The sequence below is a fragment of the Tyto alba genome, unplaced genomic scaffold (genome assembly GCF_018691265.1).
Source record: "Tyto alba isolate M040663 unplaced genomic scaffold, T.alba_DEE_v4.0 Super-Scaffold_30, whole genome shotgun sequence".
Taxonomy (NCBI): Eukaryota; Metazoa; Chordata; class Aves; order Strigiformes; family Tytonidae; genus Tyto; species Tyto alba.
In genome coordinates this window covers 1,347,008-1,360,880 of record NW_024881305.1, presented here as the reverse complement: position 1 = coordinate 1,360,880, position 13,873 = coordinate 1,347,008, and the positions used below count along the sequence as shown (strand labels likewise).

At 45.5% G+C, this 13,873-nt stretch overlaps 1 protein-coding gene across 1 annotated transcript in view; it reads left to right on the top strand.

The window, feature by feature from the left end:
* PKP1 (plakophilin 1) overlaps positions 1–13,873 on the top strand; it is a 46,353-nt gene that overhangs the window by 7,000 nt on the left and 25,480 nt on the right. Inside the window, exons 2-3 of the mRNA XM_009972894.3 lie at positions 589–689; positions 10,220–10,644. Coding sequence (XP_009971196.3) covers positions 589–689; positions 10,220–10,644 — 526 coding nt within the window. The remainder of the gene's footprint in view (positions 1–588; positions 690–10,219; positions 10,645–13,873) is intronic.

Here is a 13,873-nt window from a genome sequence, read left to right as displayed (position 1 = left end):
TGATCATCATTTACCCAATATGTTTGTTATTTACTATTTATTGAATTTAGCAAGACTTGCTCAGGTTGCTTGTGTTGATGTGATTGTTACTATTCAGACCAGGAAAGCCAGACTGGCAAAAGGGTCAGAGTTTGGTTTTGCCTTCAGAGATGAGGCAAATTTGATTTACCTCCAAGTCAGAATAAGGGAAGTATTTTCCATGTTCAGACTGTCCAGGATATGTAGCACAAAATATCACCCAGTTCCTCTCTTATAGCAAAGACCTAAGACATTGGCCTGGCTTCTGACCCTGCCTGCTCTTGTCCACTGTAGATTTTATGGCACTTGGACTTTTGTGCTGAAAACCTTAGGCTGTTGCTTGTGGTCTGAGGGCTGGAGTTTCCAAGAGCTCTTCTGAAATGAGCACCTTCTACGAGTTGCCTGCAATGGCAAGGACTCAACTTACTCCCTGTCTTTCCGATGTTCCCACTAAGGTTTCTAACTGTTACTCTTCAGTAGCTAAACTCACTGGAAAAAGGAGTGTGCTGCTCCAAAGGGGTGCCTGCTGGAACTGCTTTCTCCTGCTGACTGTTTTTTTTCCATTTACAGGGTCCATGTATGATGGTTTAGCTGATGGTTATGGTTATGGGACATCCCGAGGCAGCTATTACGCCAAAACCCAAACAGGAAACAGCAACTGGGGATATCCGGTAAGATACTCTTTTATCTGGGAACTGTGGCATACTCTTGAGGTAACTTGTAAAGAAAGCACCCTCTAGCAGGAGCAGTCATGTAGCAAGGTCATAGCACTTCAGAAATTTGCCCAAGAGAAATTATGCATACCTATGGCTATCTTAGAAAGTAATTCAGTGTAATGGAAGAGAATGATCAAGGACAATATATCTATGTTGTATGTGGTTGGGGATTTTAGTGTGGACAAGATTTAGTTTGGTTTTGTGGATTAATATCCACACGGCACAAGAGGTCTGAAGGATCGGTCATGGGTTCAGACTCTGACAACTCAGTTCAGGTTTGGAGCACACCTGGAACAGTTTCTGTTTTTGTTTCCACGTACCAAAACTTCTCTGTGAACTACATTAATGTGATTGAATGGTGATGATCAGGGGATTTGCATTATAACTGTGTTGCTATTCCCAATCATAATGCTAGTGCAGACCTTTTTCAGATATTCTCTGATCTTAGAAAAGAGGTCGTCCACTTCTCCCATAGTGATTTCCAAAGAAAATATTACAGATTGCCAGAAAAAGCACAGGTGAGATAGTACTTTGTGCAGTCTGAGTTTACACATCCCACAGAAGTTCTGGTCTTGTCCTTGGTGACAGACTCTTGGGCATCACTCCAAACCACTCCATCATCTACTGGGACAACTTGTGCTTGTGTCACCCCTCCATCTCAGACCAGTAGTCTGTTCTTCCTTGGTTTTCATGAGCTATAAAGTAGAAAGAAGCAATTCTGAGATCTGGGATTTGAATATGGGAAAACAAAAGAGCTCCCTTCAGCAACTCAGGGGCTCTAAACCAATCCTTGTCAACCATCGAAGGGCTAAACCAGGAAAGGTACTTATGTTGGCTTCAAGCACACAGGCAGAGAGTTAAAGCTTTCAGATCCTCTACCCGCTCATAGCATCAGCATTCCTCCACTTCAGAAAGATTTATCTGGTGTCTTTCTTAATGGCCTTGGTGTAGTGTGCTTGCTTCAAGGCAGCAATGTCACTTGCTAAGTTTGCATCACTGGATTTGCTGCCTACTACGTGTTCAGTAGGAAGGACTCGGAGCACTGGCATGTCTTTGAAATTTTTATTTACCGACTATGTTGACTTGTTTCAATGTCCTTTGCTGAGCTGATTATATCCCACACAGTGGTGTTTCTCCTTGGTCTAAGATCAGAAGGGTGACTATGATGGGTCAGAGCAGAGGTCCATCCAGCCAAATGTTCTGCCACCATCACTAAGGCAGTGATGGGCCCCTGCAGAAGGGTCTAAGCATGGTAATCAGGCAGTGATGCATCCCAGAGTGTTTTTGTGACCACCAGAAATTTGCAAATGAGAGACATTCTGTGACGGAGGTGGAATTTCTGAGTTTCATAAATCAAATGATTGTGATGTTTTGTTTTGATGATATATTTCTTTTTGTGTAGTGTGATTTCTGAATGGGGTTTGTTATGTTTTGTCTAAGCAAAACTGCTCTGTTCCAGCCATTCCAGTAGTTTCTAGCTGTTTCTTTTGTGAAAGAGAGGGGAAGCTAACCCCAGCTCTGTAGTTGCCCCTCCATCTCACACTCATGTTGGCAAGGTGGTACTGCAGCTAGTGTTGCTGGTGTGAGGATTATTGTTTAATTTTGCTCATTCCTGATCTTCCCAACCATTACGACAGCTGGACAAATGCTAAGTAGTTAGAAATGCCACTGGCTGCTGTGGATTTCAGTCCAGCAATGTTGGCGTTCTGGTGAATAGCTTGCAAGATGATTATGATGATCAGAGCCTCCATTAGACACCACAAAGTACTGTGGACACAGCAGTTCGGTCACTTCTGGTTCACCATGGACTTATGCAGCTCATGACTTTTCTCTAGAGGGCTCTTCTGCATTTATTGATGAGGGAAAGCCTTTCTTCAATCCTAAGTGTCTTACACACCTTTCATTCAGAAATTTTTGGTAAAGATCTTCAGGACCTGAGCTACATTAGAAAAAGGGACTTGTGAAGGATTCACAGTAAAATTTGTCTTACCTAACTGTGTCTATCTGAAAATCAGCCATTTAGTATTAACAAGTCGTCTAGACTCCTCCCATAGCCAACAAAGAGAGAGGTGATTCATCTCCTCTATCTTGGAGATCTGTCAGGTCAGGATGAATCAGCCCCTCTGGATGCCTATCTCCTTCCACTGGCAGCTGGATCGGAGCAGTCACCTAACAGGTAAATGACTGCAGTTAGGGGCAATGAGTCCCAAGTGCCATTGGCACATTGGAACATATAACCTCAAGCCTAATTCTGCTTAACAAGCTTAACAGACATCATACTCCCCAACCACACGGAGGAACCTCCTCCATTTTGTTTCATCCAGGAAAGTATTAAAGGTTTACACACATCCACAACCACCCTCCAGCTTGGGTTAAATATAACTTTTGTCTACAGACCTGTTTGAAGTCTGTGGAGGTTCTAGGCATTCTAAAAAATGTTTCCTATTTGTAATTCTTGGGTTGTAAGACATGAAAACTAAGATAAAGCAAATCTGGTTTTGAAGACAAAATTGCTGGACTTCATTCCAGCTGGAGCTGGTGCTGTGAATGTTTCTGAGAAGTTGCAAAGTCCTTTGAGCTACACAGTCAAATTCGGATATTTCAGGGAAACGAGCCAGTATATTATTCATTAAAATTACTTACTCTTAATACTTCTGGAGTTAAAAAGGTGTATCAGGCAATCCATGTCCATGTTGCTGCTCCACAGCACCTGAAACACACACCGCTCTTAGATTGCCTTAGTCTAAGGCATTGCCTTAGATGGTGACTCTAAATGACAGGAGGTATTCTGTCTCACCCACAGCTCTTAAAAACTATTATTCCTGATTTCCTCCTTTTGTCTTGTTTTGTGTCTTAGAAATCTCAAGCTTTCTGCTTCTGAGTTTTCTTCCCAACCTTATGATACTGATGTTGATATTAAAGCAAAAGAAATGATAGATCTGGAGGAAGAACTCTCTCTGGATCCGTCGACACTTTTGACTAAAACCTTTGATTTACCCCTTATTTATTTTCTCATCATTCCTCTTGTGGTGTAGCACTCCTCTTGTTTGTAGCATCACTGTAACTAACATTGCAATTAGTACCTACTCATTATCAGTGTAGGTAACTCTGGAATCCGTGGGACCACTCCAAAGGCACTCTGTGGGCAGCAGTCTTGCACTTGGCTGCGGCGATTCCTTGGCTCACGTGTCAGGGGTTGGATCAGCCTTCAGGGCTGAAGTCCCCAGTTCCATTGGCACGGTGACCACGGTGGGATGCAGTAATGGGTGCTTTAGTGACTGCAAACTTCTCTGTGTTAAGTGATCTTTCAATCCAGGTGCTGTTGAGCCCAAAAGACCGTTAGAGACATTTGTCACCCTACTGACAATATGAGTTATGAGTGCCCACCAGTTCCCAAAGCCATCCGACTGTAGGAGTTGGCTAAGCCGGGTCCTGAAATAAGGCCCGAGGTCCCACAGAAGTACAGTGCTGACCACAATTTACACAGACAAACCTGAGGGAGGTTTAAGTAAGCTAAACTGGACACAGAGCAGTGCAGTCATGGCAGGAGGAGTCTCAGCATGAACTGCACCCTGCACCCTTGACTCTGACACCTCAATACCAGCCCAGAAATGGGATCTGTTCAGCACTGGGCTCAAAGCTGCCGTCACAGTCTGGTGGCCCATGGTTTGAAGTGAGTGTGCTGTTCACCCCAACCGCAGGCACAGCTTTGGAGATGAAAAGCCAAATCCTGAACACCAAGGGCAGGCAGCACGTGGAGCCAGGGTGCATGCTGTCAGCAAAGACCCTCTGAGGTTTAATTCCCACCTGCAGCAATACTGGTCTTGCCTGGCTCTGCTGGGTTGGCAGGTCTATCCCTGCTAGAGATTTGGGGAGGGTTCCCAGACCCCATGTCTGTTTTGGCACTGTCAAGATGATGCAGTAGCAAGACAAGGTACAGAAGCACGCCCAATGTCCCTGTGCTGCTGTCTCACAAGAAGGAACTACACCAGTATGATGCAGGTGTAAACTGCAGCATGCCCCCCCGGCACTGCCCCAAACAAGGGGCAAGCAAGCCCCCGGTGTGCTGGGGAGGGAAGGGAGGAGGTGCATCTTGGATGTTAGGGTGCTCTGTCTTGAAAAAAGGTGAGGAGATCATCATGATCACAGAGCTGACCACAACCTGGGGCTTGTAGTGAGTAACGTTTGTGATAGCAGCCCTGCTCCCAGACCAAGGAATATTTGACATGTCTGATGCTGCTCCAACTAAAACAGTTAACTGAGCTGGATCCTGGCACATAGCAGTGGGGACCAGTGGCTACTGGGCCACCAGTTCTCACCACTGCTTTCCTCAGGCACTGCTGCTGGGGCCTCAGGCTCTGTGCTGCACTGGCCCACCCAGCTTGGTTTCTGTAGCAATTATGTCCGTTATGGCACTAATGAGAAACATGCACTTTGGTGATCCCTCTGCACTAGAGACTGTATGTAGATTCTTAAACAAATGTTCTCTGTGGGAGAAAGTTGCAGAGCTTTCTCTCCCAAATGCATTATCTGCATGAGAGGTGCTCGCCACGAGACAGGAACACTCCCTGCTATTCCTGGCTGGCTTTGCCTCTGTGAACAAAGATCTTTCATCATCAGTGGGAGCTTTGTTCCATAAGGATTTCAGGACAAAATTTGTCATTTGCTGTGATGACACATTCAAGTTTAAAAGAACCCCCAAAATAGAGTGGTTTGGGCACTCTTATCAAAGAAAACAAAGATTTATAGTTGTTGCACATCATTGCTAGGTCAGACCCTGGTATCCCTGTGAGGTTTTGCAAGAGGCTTTATGCTTTCAAAAAGCAAGTTGGACATTACCTTCCCTGGCCAGAACAAACTGAGCCATCAAATCTCAGCTGCATAAAGAACCAGATGAAAAAGTGTACAGAAAGGCAGCACCCAGGAGAGGTGGGAAAGAACATTTCAGAAATAGATAAACAATTTATTTGCTGGTTTTGCAATTTTTCTCCCTGCAATGGAGTGTGTAGCAGGTAGCAGCTAAAGCATTTCGCAAGTAGCATCAAGAGTTTTCCCCACCCACCACTCAGGGTGGGACTCTGTCATGTTGCATTGCCTGTGCTTTGCCCTCCAGCCTGGGAGAAACCTGCTCCTGACGTGTTTATACGGAGTCCTTTACTTCTCTCTGTCTGCTGCTCTAGAAACAAACAAATTGCAAAGGAAAAAACTAGAGCTAGGTAATGAACTGATCGCGTCCTTAGATGCAGAAGTCAGAAACACCCAGTTATCTGAGAGGGCCTCCGACGTGGAAAGGCAGCACTGAGATCCGAGCGCAATTCCAGGGGCTGGTGAGCCTTGCTCTATGCTTCTGCTTCTCTGGAAAGCGGGAAGAGGAGAGAGGCTTTTCCTGTTAATTAGAGGGGTTTATGGAAGAAAAAGGACAGAAAAGAACTCATGATCAATGACTGGGATAATGCCATTTTGACTTTCTCTCTAGCACCAGTTTTATTCCAGTTGAAATAAAAGGTTAAAGACATTTATTTACCCATCTTGTGTGACTGTTGGGTATTCCAATTGACGTTCCTAAAATGGTCGTATATTGCAGGCTGAGAACTGGTGATCCATAAATGCTTATTAATTTAAAGGCAGGTCTTGGCTGCTTCCAGTGAAAGAAAGCACTTACTCCTTGGGCCTGATAAGAGCACCTGCACACTATCAGTGCTCATCTTCACTGCCTTTCGTCCCCGTGCCTCCCCTCCTTGTTTTAATATGAATGAATGGCTTCCAAGGCTTGGCCTCAAACATACAGGCTCATTTCACAGTACAGAGGAGAAGTTCAGGCTAAAATTCAGTATGTTGGCGTTGCATGTGAGCATCCTCCTGCATCCTACGGACTGCCAGTGCGTGATGGTGCCTGGCTGAAAGGAGAGACCTACCAAGCTGCCCCAACTTCTCAGGTCCCACGAGGAGAAGTCTTGGTGACAGCCTGTTCTCTTCTAAAATGGTTTCCAGATCTTGCAGTGCAGAGGGAGTCACTGCTTTTTGCCTCCACCCCACTTTGAGGGACTTCCTTGTCTTTTTCAGCACTTCTCTGCACTCATAAAGGGAGGAGGTGTGGACCTGGCCAACCTCCCCCATGCAAACACCCACAAGCAGTGGGCAGATGCAATTTGGGGTGTTAGGAAATCTGGGTGGCTTATGAGGTTTGAAGGCGAGAGATTGATTATTTCCTTTCACTAATGTTATTCTGCATAGGGAGAGCTCACTCTACACACGTAATGCCATCAGCAAAAGTTATGAGATTGTTGTCAGGTGGCTCGTTAAGCCACAGACTATGTAATAGCATCACCTTCACCTTCAGAGATGTCATCTCTTCTCCAGACAGCAGTGCCCTGCTTCTACCTTGCTGTGCATCCTATCTCACTGAGCGCTGCATCCGGCAAAGACATAACAACATGTGGCCACGTTTGCTCCAGTGTTGGAAGTGAAGGTCTCTGCTTAGCCTGGTGGGCTTCTGAATTGGGGATGTAGGTTTTCATCTGAGAAATCTGCTCTTAAGGCAGAGACGTGACACTTTGCTGAGACCAAGAAGTGAGCAGGTCAGCTATGTCTGTGCAAGAATTCACAGAGGCTATTTGGCAAGCAGGTCTGAAATCCGCTGAAGCTGGCAGGAGACTCCTCATCGATTTGGAGGCTTTGGATCCGGCTCCTGCTGCAAAGAGAAATTCTAAGATACCAATTAGGTCCGTGCCACTTGAAAGAGATTAAAATGGGCTCAGCCAAGCATCTGGTAGAATCAGCAATAAAAGTCATGCACTGACTTTGGTAATGAGCTTCACATCACACGGGAACTATTTTCCCATGAGTTTGCAAAAGGCTTCCCCGCCCTGCCAGGACCTGCACTGACTTGCCGCCCAGGGCTCCCTGTGTTGCAGAAGGTGTCTTTCCAAACAGGCGGTCGTTTTGCTTCACTCATCTCAAGGCTGGCAAGAAAGAGGACAATGCTATATGCCACTATAAAACACATCATGAAATACAGAATTGATAATTCTATATCTATAAACACAGACACACTCACACTTTCCCTTGCCTGTTCTTTTGGCAGAGAGCCCCTGTGAGTACACTGGAGAGCAAACAATAGCTTTAGATAAATAACAAGTTAGCTCCTCCATGGTTAGCTGAATTGGTTTCAGCAAATGCCTAGGGGCTCCATGGCTCAGCCAAGCTTTTGACAGCCCTGCAAAATAATCCAAGCTTATACTGACTCATAAAGAAAAACGACAAGGCTCACAGCTAACAAGCTGCTGCTCTGTCCTCCAGCCAGCTGCTGCCAGTGGTGAGCCCTGGGAGTGGGTTCCCCGTTCCACTGAGCAGCAAAGTCCACCCTGCACCTTTGTGCCACAGCCCTGTCCTATCCCTCACTGTCCTGAGGGTTTCTGAACCCAGGAAAATTAATAAAAAAATAGGATGATATCAGCCTTAGAAGGACATACTCGCCTGCAGTGGGGTAGATCATGGCTTCACAAAAGGTCACTTTGCCATTGCTGCGTGACTGCAGCATCCAAAGCAAAACCAGGATGGAGAGAACCTCTGTACATGGCCATCCTGGAAATTTCAGTGGGCTTGCCCCACTGCCAGGGGAGCCCCCAAGACTCATCACACTTAACCATGTGCCTCATCCTTGCTTTTCTTATCGCATGCAAATTTTTCTTCCAAATCCCTGGGAGCTCTGCAGTATGCACCAAACCTGTTACCCGCTGTGCTGCAGTACTAACAGGTTTTTTCTGTGTCCGCTGGAGTAAACACAATGAGAATTTGCTCCTCTTTTCTCCCCTTCCAGCAATTCACTTGTTTAGATGCAAACTTGCAGAATGAAAGTATGAAAACTACTTCAGACTGGTGCTCAAATGACACAGCAGTCTGGGTATTGGCATAGCTGGACTACAGGGTTTCTTCTTATCCAGATGCCATGCCTGCTAGGTAACCCCTTTTAAAAGTTTTCAGCCATTACCTGTGCAACTCTCAGCAGAGAGGATTCACTGCATTCCTGAAGATCAGTTTGTTAATGGCAATATTTGGCTTAATTAATTAACATAATGACAATTCTGCAGCGTGTTGGAGACAGGAATGATTCTGAGTGTGCTCAGGGCTGGGATGAAGTTGGGGCAGAGCAGCGGGACTTGGGGCGAGCCTGCAGAGGATACCAATTTCTCTGTCATGTGGTGTTTCTAGGTTAGGAAATACAGATTTTTTAATGGCATGAACTATTGCACCAGGCACAGTCTTTTCACACCTTGTGCCTTGAACCTCCATGGAAATAATAAGGTGTCAGTATTGACTTTTCTCTCCCAGCCCAAAGGTGGCTTTTGCAGAAAGAGGTATCCAAAGTACTGCTGTTTAAAATTAGGTGAGAAAAAAAAACTTGGCCCAACAAGAGAGCACGGATGAGCTTTCCCAAGATAAACCAAAGGGGGATGAGGCAGGCAGTTTTATTCATTAGTTCTTTTTGTGCCTGTTTGCTTGTATGTCCTGGAGATCTACTTGCCAGTGTGCTGGGGGAGATGCAGTGGAAAAAAAAAAAAATCAATATCATGGGGCAAACAGTACTAAAATAGTTTTATTTATTTTCCTTTCTGGAGCACACACCTTGGTGAATTGTCTCTCACTTGGATGCTACACTGTAGGCTTCCAGGTGCCAGCATTGACATCCATAAAGTTTAATATTGCAAAAGAATATTGGATTCAATCCTGGTGTACTTGAGGTAAATCTGGAGGGCTTTTGGTGAAGTGATGAAGACATTTTGAACTGACAGCTGGACAGCTAAAACCATTTTTTCATTTGATTAATTGTAGTTAGATTTTTTAATGTCTTTTTTTTTTTTCTTCCTGACTTAGTCATCTCAATTCTTACTGTATATCCCTCATTGTTCTCAAAACATCCCATTATATGATCTGACACTACACACCTTGTAGCTCATAAGCAGATATTCATTGTCTCCACTTGTTTCTTGGCACAGTGAGATTCAAGAAGCCCTTCTTACTTATTTTCCACTGCCTCTACTCTCTCCCTAAGGAACTTATAGATGTAAGGGAAAAAAAAAGTAGCATAAGGAAATTAAAAATAAATGCAGGCAGAATGGGGCATCATCTTCTGTGATGGCAAGAGATGTAATGTGAGCTCCTCTAATTACAGGTTGAGTTAGACACTGTGTATTGGAAATAAGGCATTTTCTCTAATACCAGGATCATGTTTGAGCTTTCAATTCTGCTATCGGGTTCCTGGATGCCATGTCCTGATCACTAAGTGTCCCCAAATTTCAAGGGACAGTTTGGCTCCTTTATCAGGGCTGCAGGCGGGCTAACCTCGTGCAAATCTGGGGCCGCAAAAATACCAGAGACATAGGAATTTGGTAGCCATTACGCCCATGCAGGAGTGGGCTTGGCAACGTTTCTCTGTAGCTCAACCTCTTCCTAATTTTTTTGTCTCCTGTTTTCTCATTGACCAGCTGTACAATGGGACACTGAAGCGGGACGTGGAGAACAGGCGCTACAGCTCGTACAGCCAGATGGAGGGCTGGGGCAGCAAGCACTACAGCAAGGCTGTCTGCAGCCCTGCCAGGGCCGGCAGCGACTACTGCTTTGTGCAGAACATCAAGAGCAGCCGGAGTGAGCCAGACCTCTACTGCGAACCGCCCCGGGGCACGCTGAGGAAAAGCCAGGTGGGAGGCCGGGCAGAGCACAAGGCAACCTTGAACCGCCAGAGCATCTACAGCAGCTGTAGCACCCAGCAAGGAACTACCAGGACAAGTAAAAAAATGCCAGCACGGGCCCTCTCCTGCCCCTCAAGCAACAAGCCCGACGTGGTCTATGCCCAGCCCATCATGAGCTGCAAGCAGGACGTGGTTTATGGACAGGCTCAGTCCAGCTCCAAGTAAGTCTGCCGCAGAGGGCTGAATCTGAGTAAATGTAGACATCTGCTGTGGAGGTCTCTCCATCAGAGCTGCTTCATAACCACTGGAGATCTGCTCACCCGTGCACACCGGGCTTAATTGCATCTTGCAGTAGAGTCTAAAGTGGGTCAGATGAGTCACACTCTTAAAGGGCTTATTTCTTTCCATGGGCTATGGAGGGAGACCAATATGACTGGCTCGATGTGTACGTCTCTGCTGTGTCCGTGGTGCTGGGCATGATGATCTCCCAGCCCCTGTGGTGGTATTAGCTGACAGCTCCTTTGTAAGATGAGGGTGGGGAGGTGAAGAGCAGAAAGCCTGGTGTACAGTTTGGAGGCCTCTCCTGGCTGTTGCACTGCTTTGATTTGGCAGAAAACAAACCTAAAAAATCAACTAACTTTGAAGGAGTTGGTTTGTGAGAGTCTGACTCAGAGCAGAGCTGAGAACCTGATGAGCAGTTGTATTTACTGCTCTGACTTTCCACCCAGCCCTTGCTTCATTTGTCCAAAAGGTCTGATTTGGGTTCCACAAACCATTGAGGTAGAAATTGAAATAAATAGCCTAATTGGATTAATTTACCTAGCCAGGAAAGAGGAGGGGATGGAAGATGTTCAATTCTTTCCTGCCCAGAGCATCCAGTCCCATTGGGGTTAGAAATTATGCAGGAGTGGAGGATGGTCCTTCATGTCTTGCTTAACACCAGGTCCCTTCTTCTGAATGTTGCCTACAACAATAGGGCATGTAAAACACACCAGTGAGCTCAGACACTCCCAAGTTGATATATCCGTGCAATGCAGCAGAGCTCTCACTTAAAAAAAAAAAAAAAAAACAACCAAACAAAAAACACCTCATAGGGTTTTGATGGCACTACAGTGATGTTGATTCAAAGCTTCCCGGATGCTGATGGCTACGCTGCCCAGCTCTAAAGCACCAACCATATTCTGCCATAGCCTTGGAAGACACTTGATCTGCACAAACCATAGTCTTGCAGTTCAGGGTTGCAATGTTTTATTGGGCTGGAGAAGTGTCTGCATTTTCCACAAGCATTCCACTGGGCTACTGTGCTACCATTGCTGCATCACTGTCATACAAAGCCTGCTTTGCACCAACCCATGAGTTATCACAACTCCCATACAGATGTGGAAACTTGTCACACAAACTGTAGAAGTTTCCAAGCTCATTCCTGGCAATCCCTCATCCAAAAGAGAATTTGCACGCTGCAGCATAAGTGTGAGACTAAATAACAGGGCTCATTGCCTTTGTTGTATCTCTCACCAAAGGCCTGAGGTTGTAGAGCTGTTGACCCAAGGACTGATGTAGACACTGGGAAAATCCCCCTCACAGTCAGAAATGTGAGCCAAATCATGTCCTTTTTCACATCAGAATGTTGATTTCCAGATTTCTCTGGATAATTCTGCGCTCAACCTCTCTTATTTTGTATTGAGTAGGAGAAGTATGCCCCAGAGTGTATATGCCAAGAAATGCCACTTGCCTGTTAGCATGTTGTCATGAAACCTTAGTTTCCTATGTGTCTAGTTACTTCATGTTTAACACATGCAAAATTAGCCCTGGACAGCCTAGAGCACTGGTGGCATTGGCTTGCCACTCTCAGAAGTTTTTTAATTATTCTGAAATAGGAAACAGAGACATTACGTAAACTGGAAGTAGCTTGTTCTAGGGAATTTCTGACTAAAGAGCTTAAAAGTATGGTGGGAGGGATGGCAGAATGATTAAACATGAGACTGCATCTGGATTCTGCCTAGGGAAAATGCTGCTTTTAAGAAGTTAGTTGCAGGCAGGCAGGCTCTCTCCAAAGCAAGCCCTGCTCTACATTGCACTGGCACTCATGGTTGTAGGCTTGGTCATTGCTTTGGGAAGGTCACTCAAAGAATAATGGCATTTTCTGAAAAGAACTGCTATTGTGAGAGGAATACTCTGCAGCACTGGATGCCCTTTGGTTAGGGAGTGGCTGCATTTATACATTTGTCCTGGCTTGGGGCATGACTCGTCTGGCAGAACTGGTTCTGGTGTGGAAACGTCGGTCTTCAAGTCGTAGGCTCAGTTGGGGCTGTGTCCCCTGAGTAAATCTGATTTGGCTGGGGCACACCCCCTTGCTTCCCGTGAAACTCACTGCAGAGCTGGATTAGTTCAGAAGAAAGTTTGTACAAGCACTTCTGCTCTTGTCTCAAAAGAGATGAGGTTGGCAGCAGTTGTCCTTAAAGTTTTGGAAACATACCAAGGAGTTGTCCTCTTTGAAAAAAATTACTTGTTTGGCAGGCCATTAGACCTTACAGAGTATCTGGCATGTCACTGTTAGCCTTGGTCTGTGGTGTGCTTTTGTTGGGAAGGGGCCTTCAGAGACGGATTAGGACTATATATGGGCTCTCTTTGCTATTTAGGACTGTTTCTGTTTGGAGGATTCTGCACCTGGAGAGTTCCGTCTTTATTTGGGTAGCCTGATCTTTGAGTAGGGAGAGGTTTGCTTGTAGGCATCCCCTTATTAACCACCACATGCAGGAAGAGGGCTTAGCTGTTTAATAGCTGCTGATAGTTCCCTGTTTGGGGCTGTTCTTCCTATTCTAGTAGTTCTTCAGGTGGAGTTTTTGCCTTTATAACAAGGATAATGTGTTCAGTTTTCATGCTGCAAACCTCCTGTGTAGGTGGATATCTTGTCTGCAGATTAGCAAACTGTCTCTATGAGCAAGGGAAGGGCTAAATAGTTTCCATGCTTTCAGAGGTGACCCAGTGGGGTGATTTCCATTGCTATGAGAGCGATGACAGTAGGACCTGTGATCCACTGGGTCTGTCTGTGATACAAAACTGCTCTGTAATGCAGTGACTGTGGACAGTGTCATTCTATGACAAACTAAACCATGATGTAGGGGTTTATTCAGCCTGCAGTATGGGTTCTGGTGATGAACTCTGAGTTTTGCACTGTTTATTCAGATCAGGAGGTTAAACAATACTGACTTGCTTTGAGAAACCTCCTCCTGAAGTATATACTCTTCCACCACCCCCATTTTTATGATCCTGCCTCAGTGAGCAGAGAGGGACTTTCTGATGTCCCTTCCAGACATACTTGCCTGTAGCCACTCAGAGGCTTAATCCTTTGTAAGTGTAAGCATTATGTCATATCTGGAAGAATATTTTCAAGCTCAGTGTCTCTGTCCTGGGCTCAGAGGTTCATGGGTTATTCTGGTGGCTCCAGCC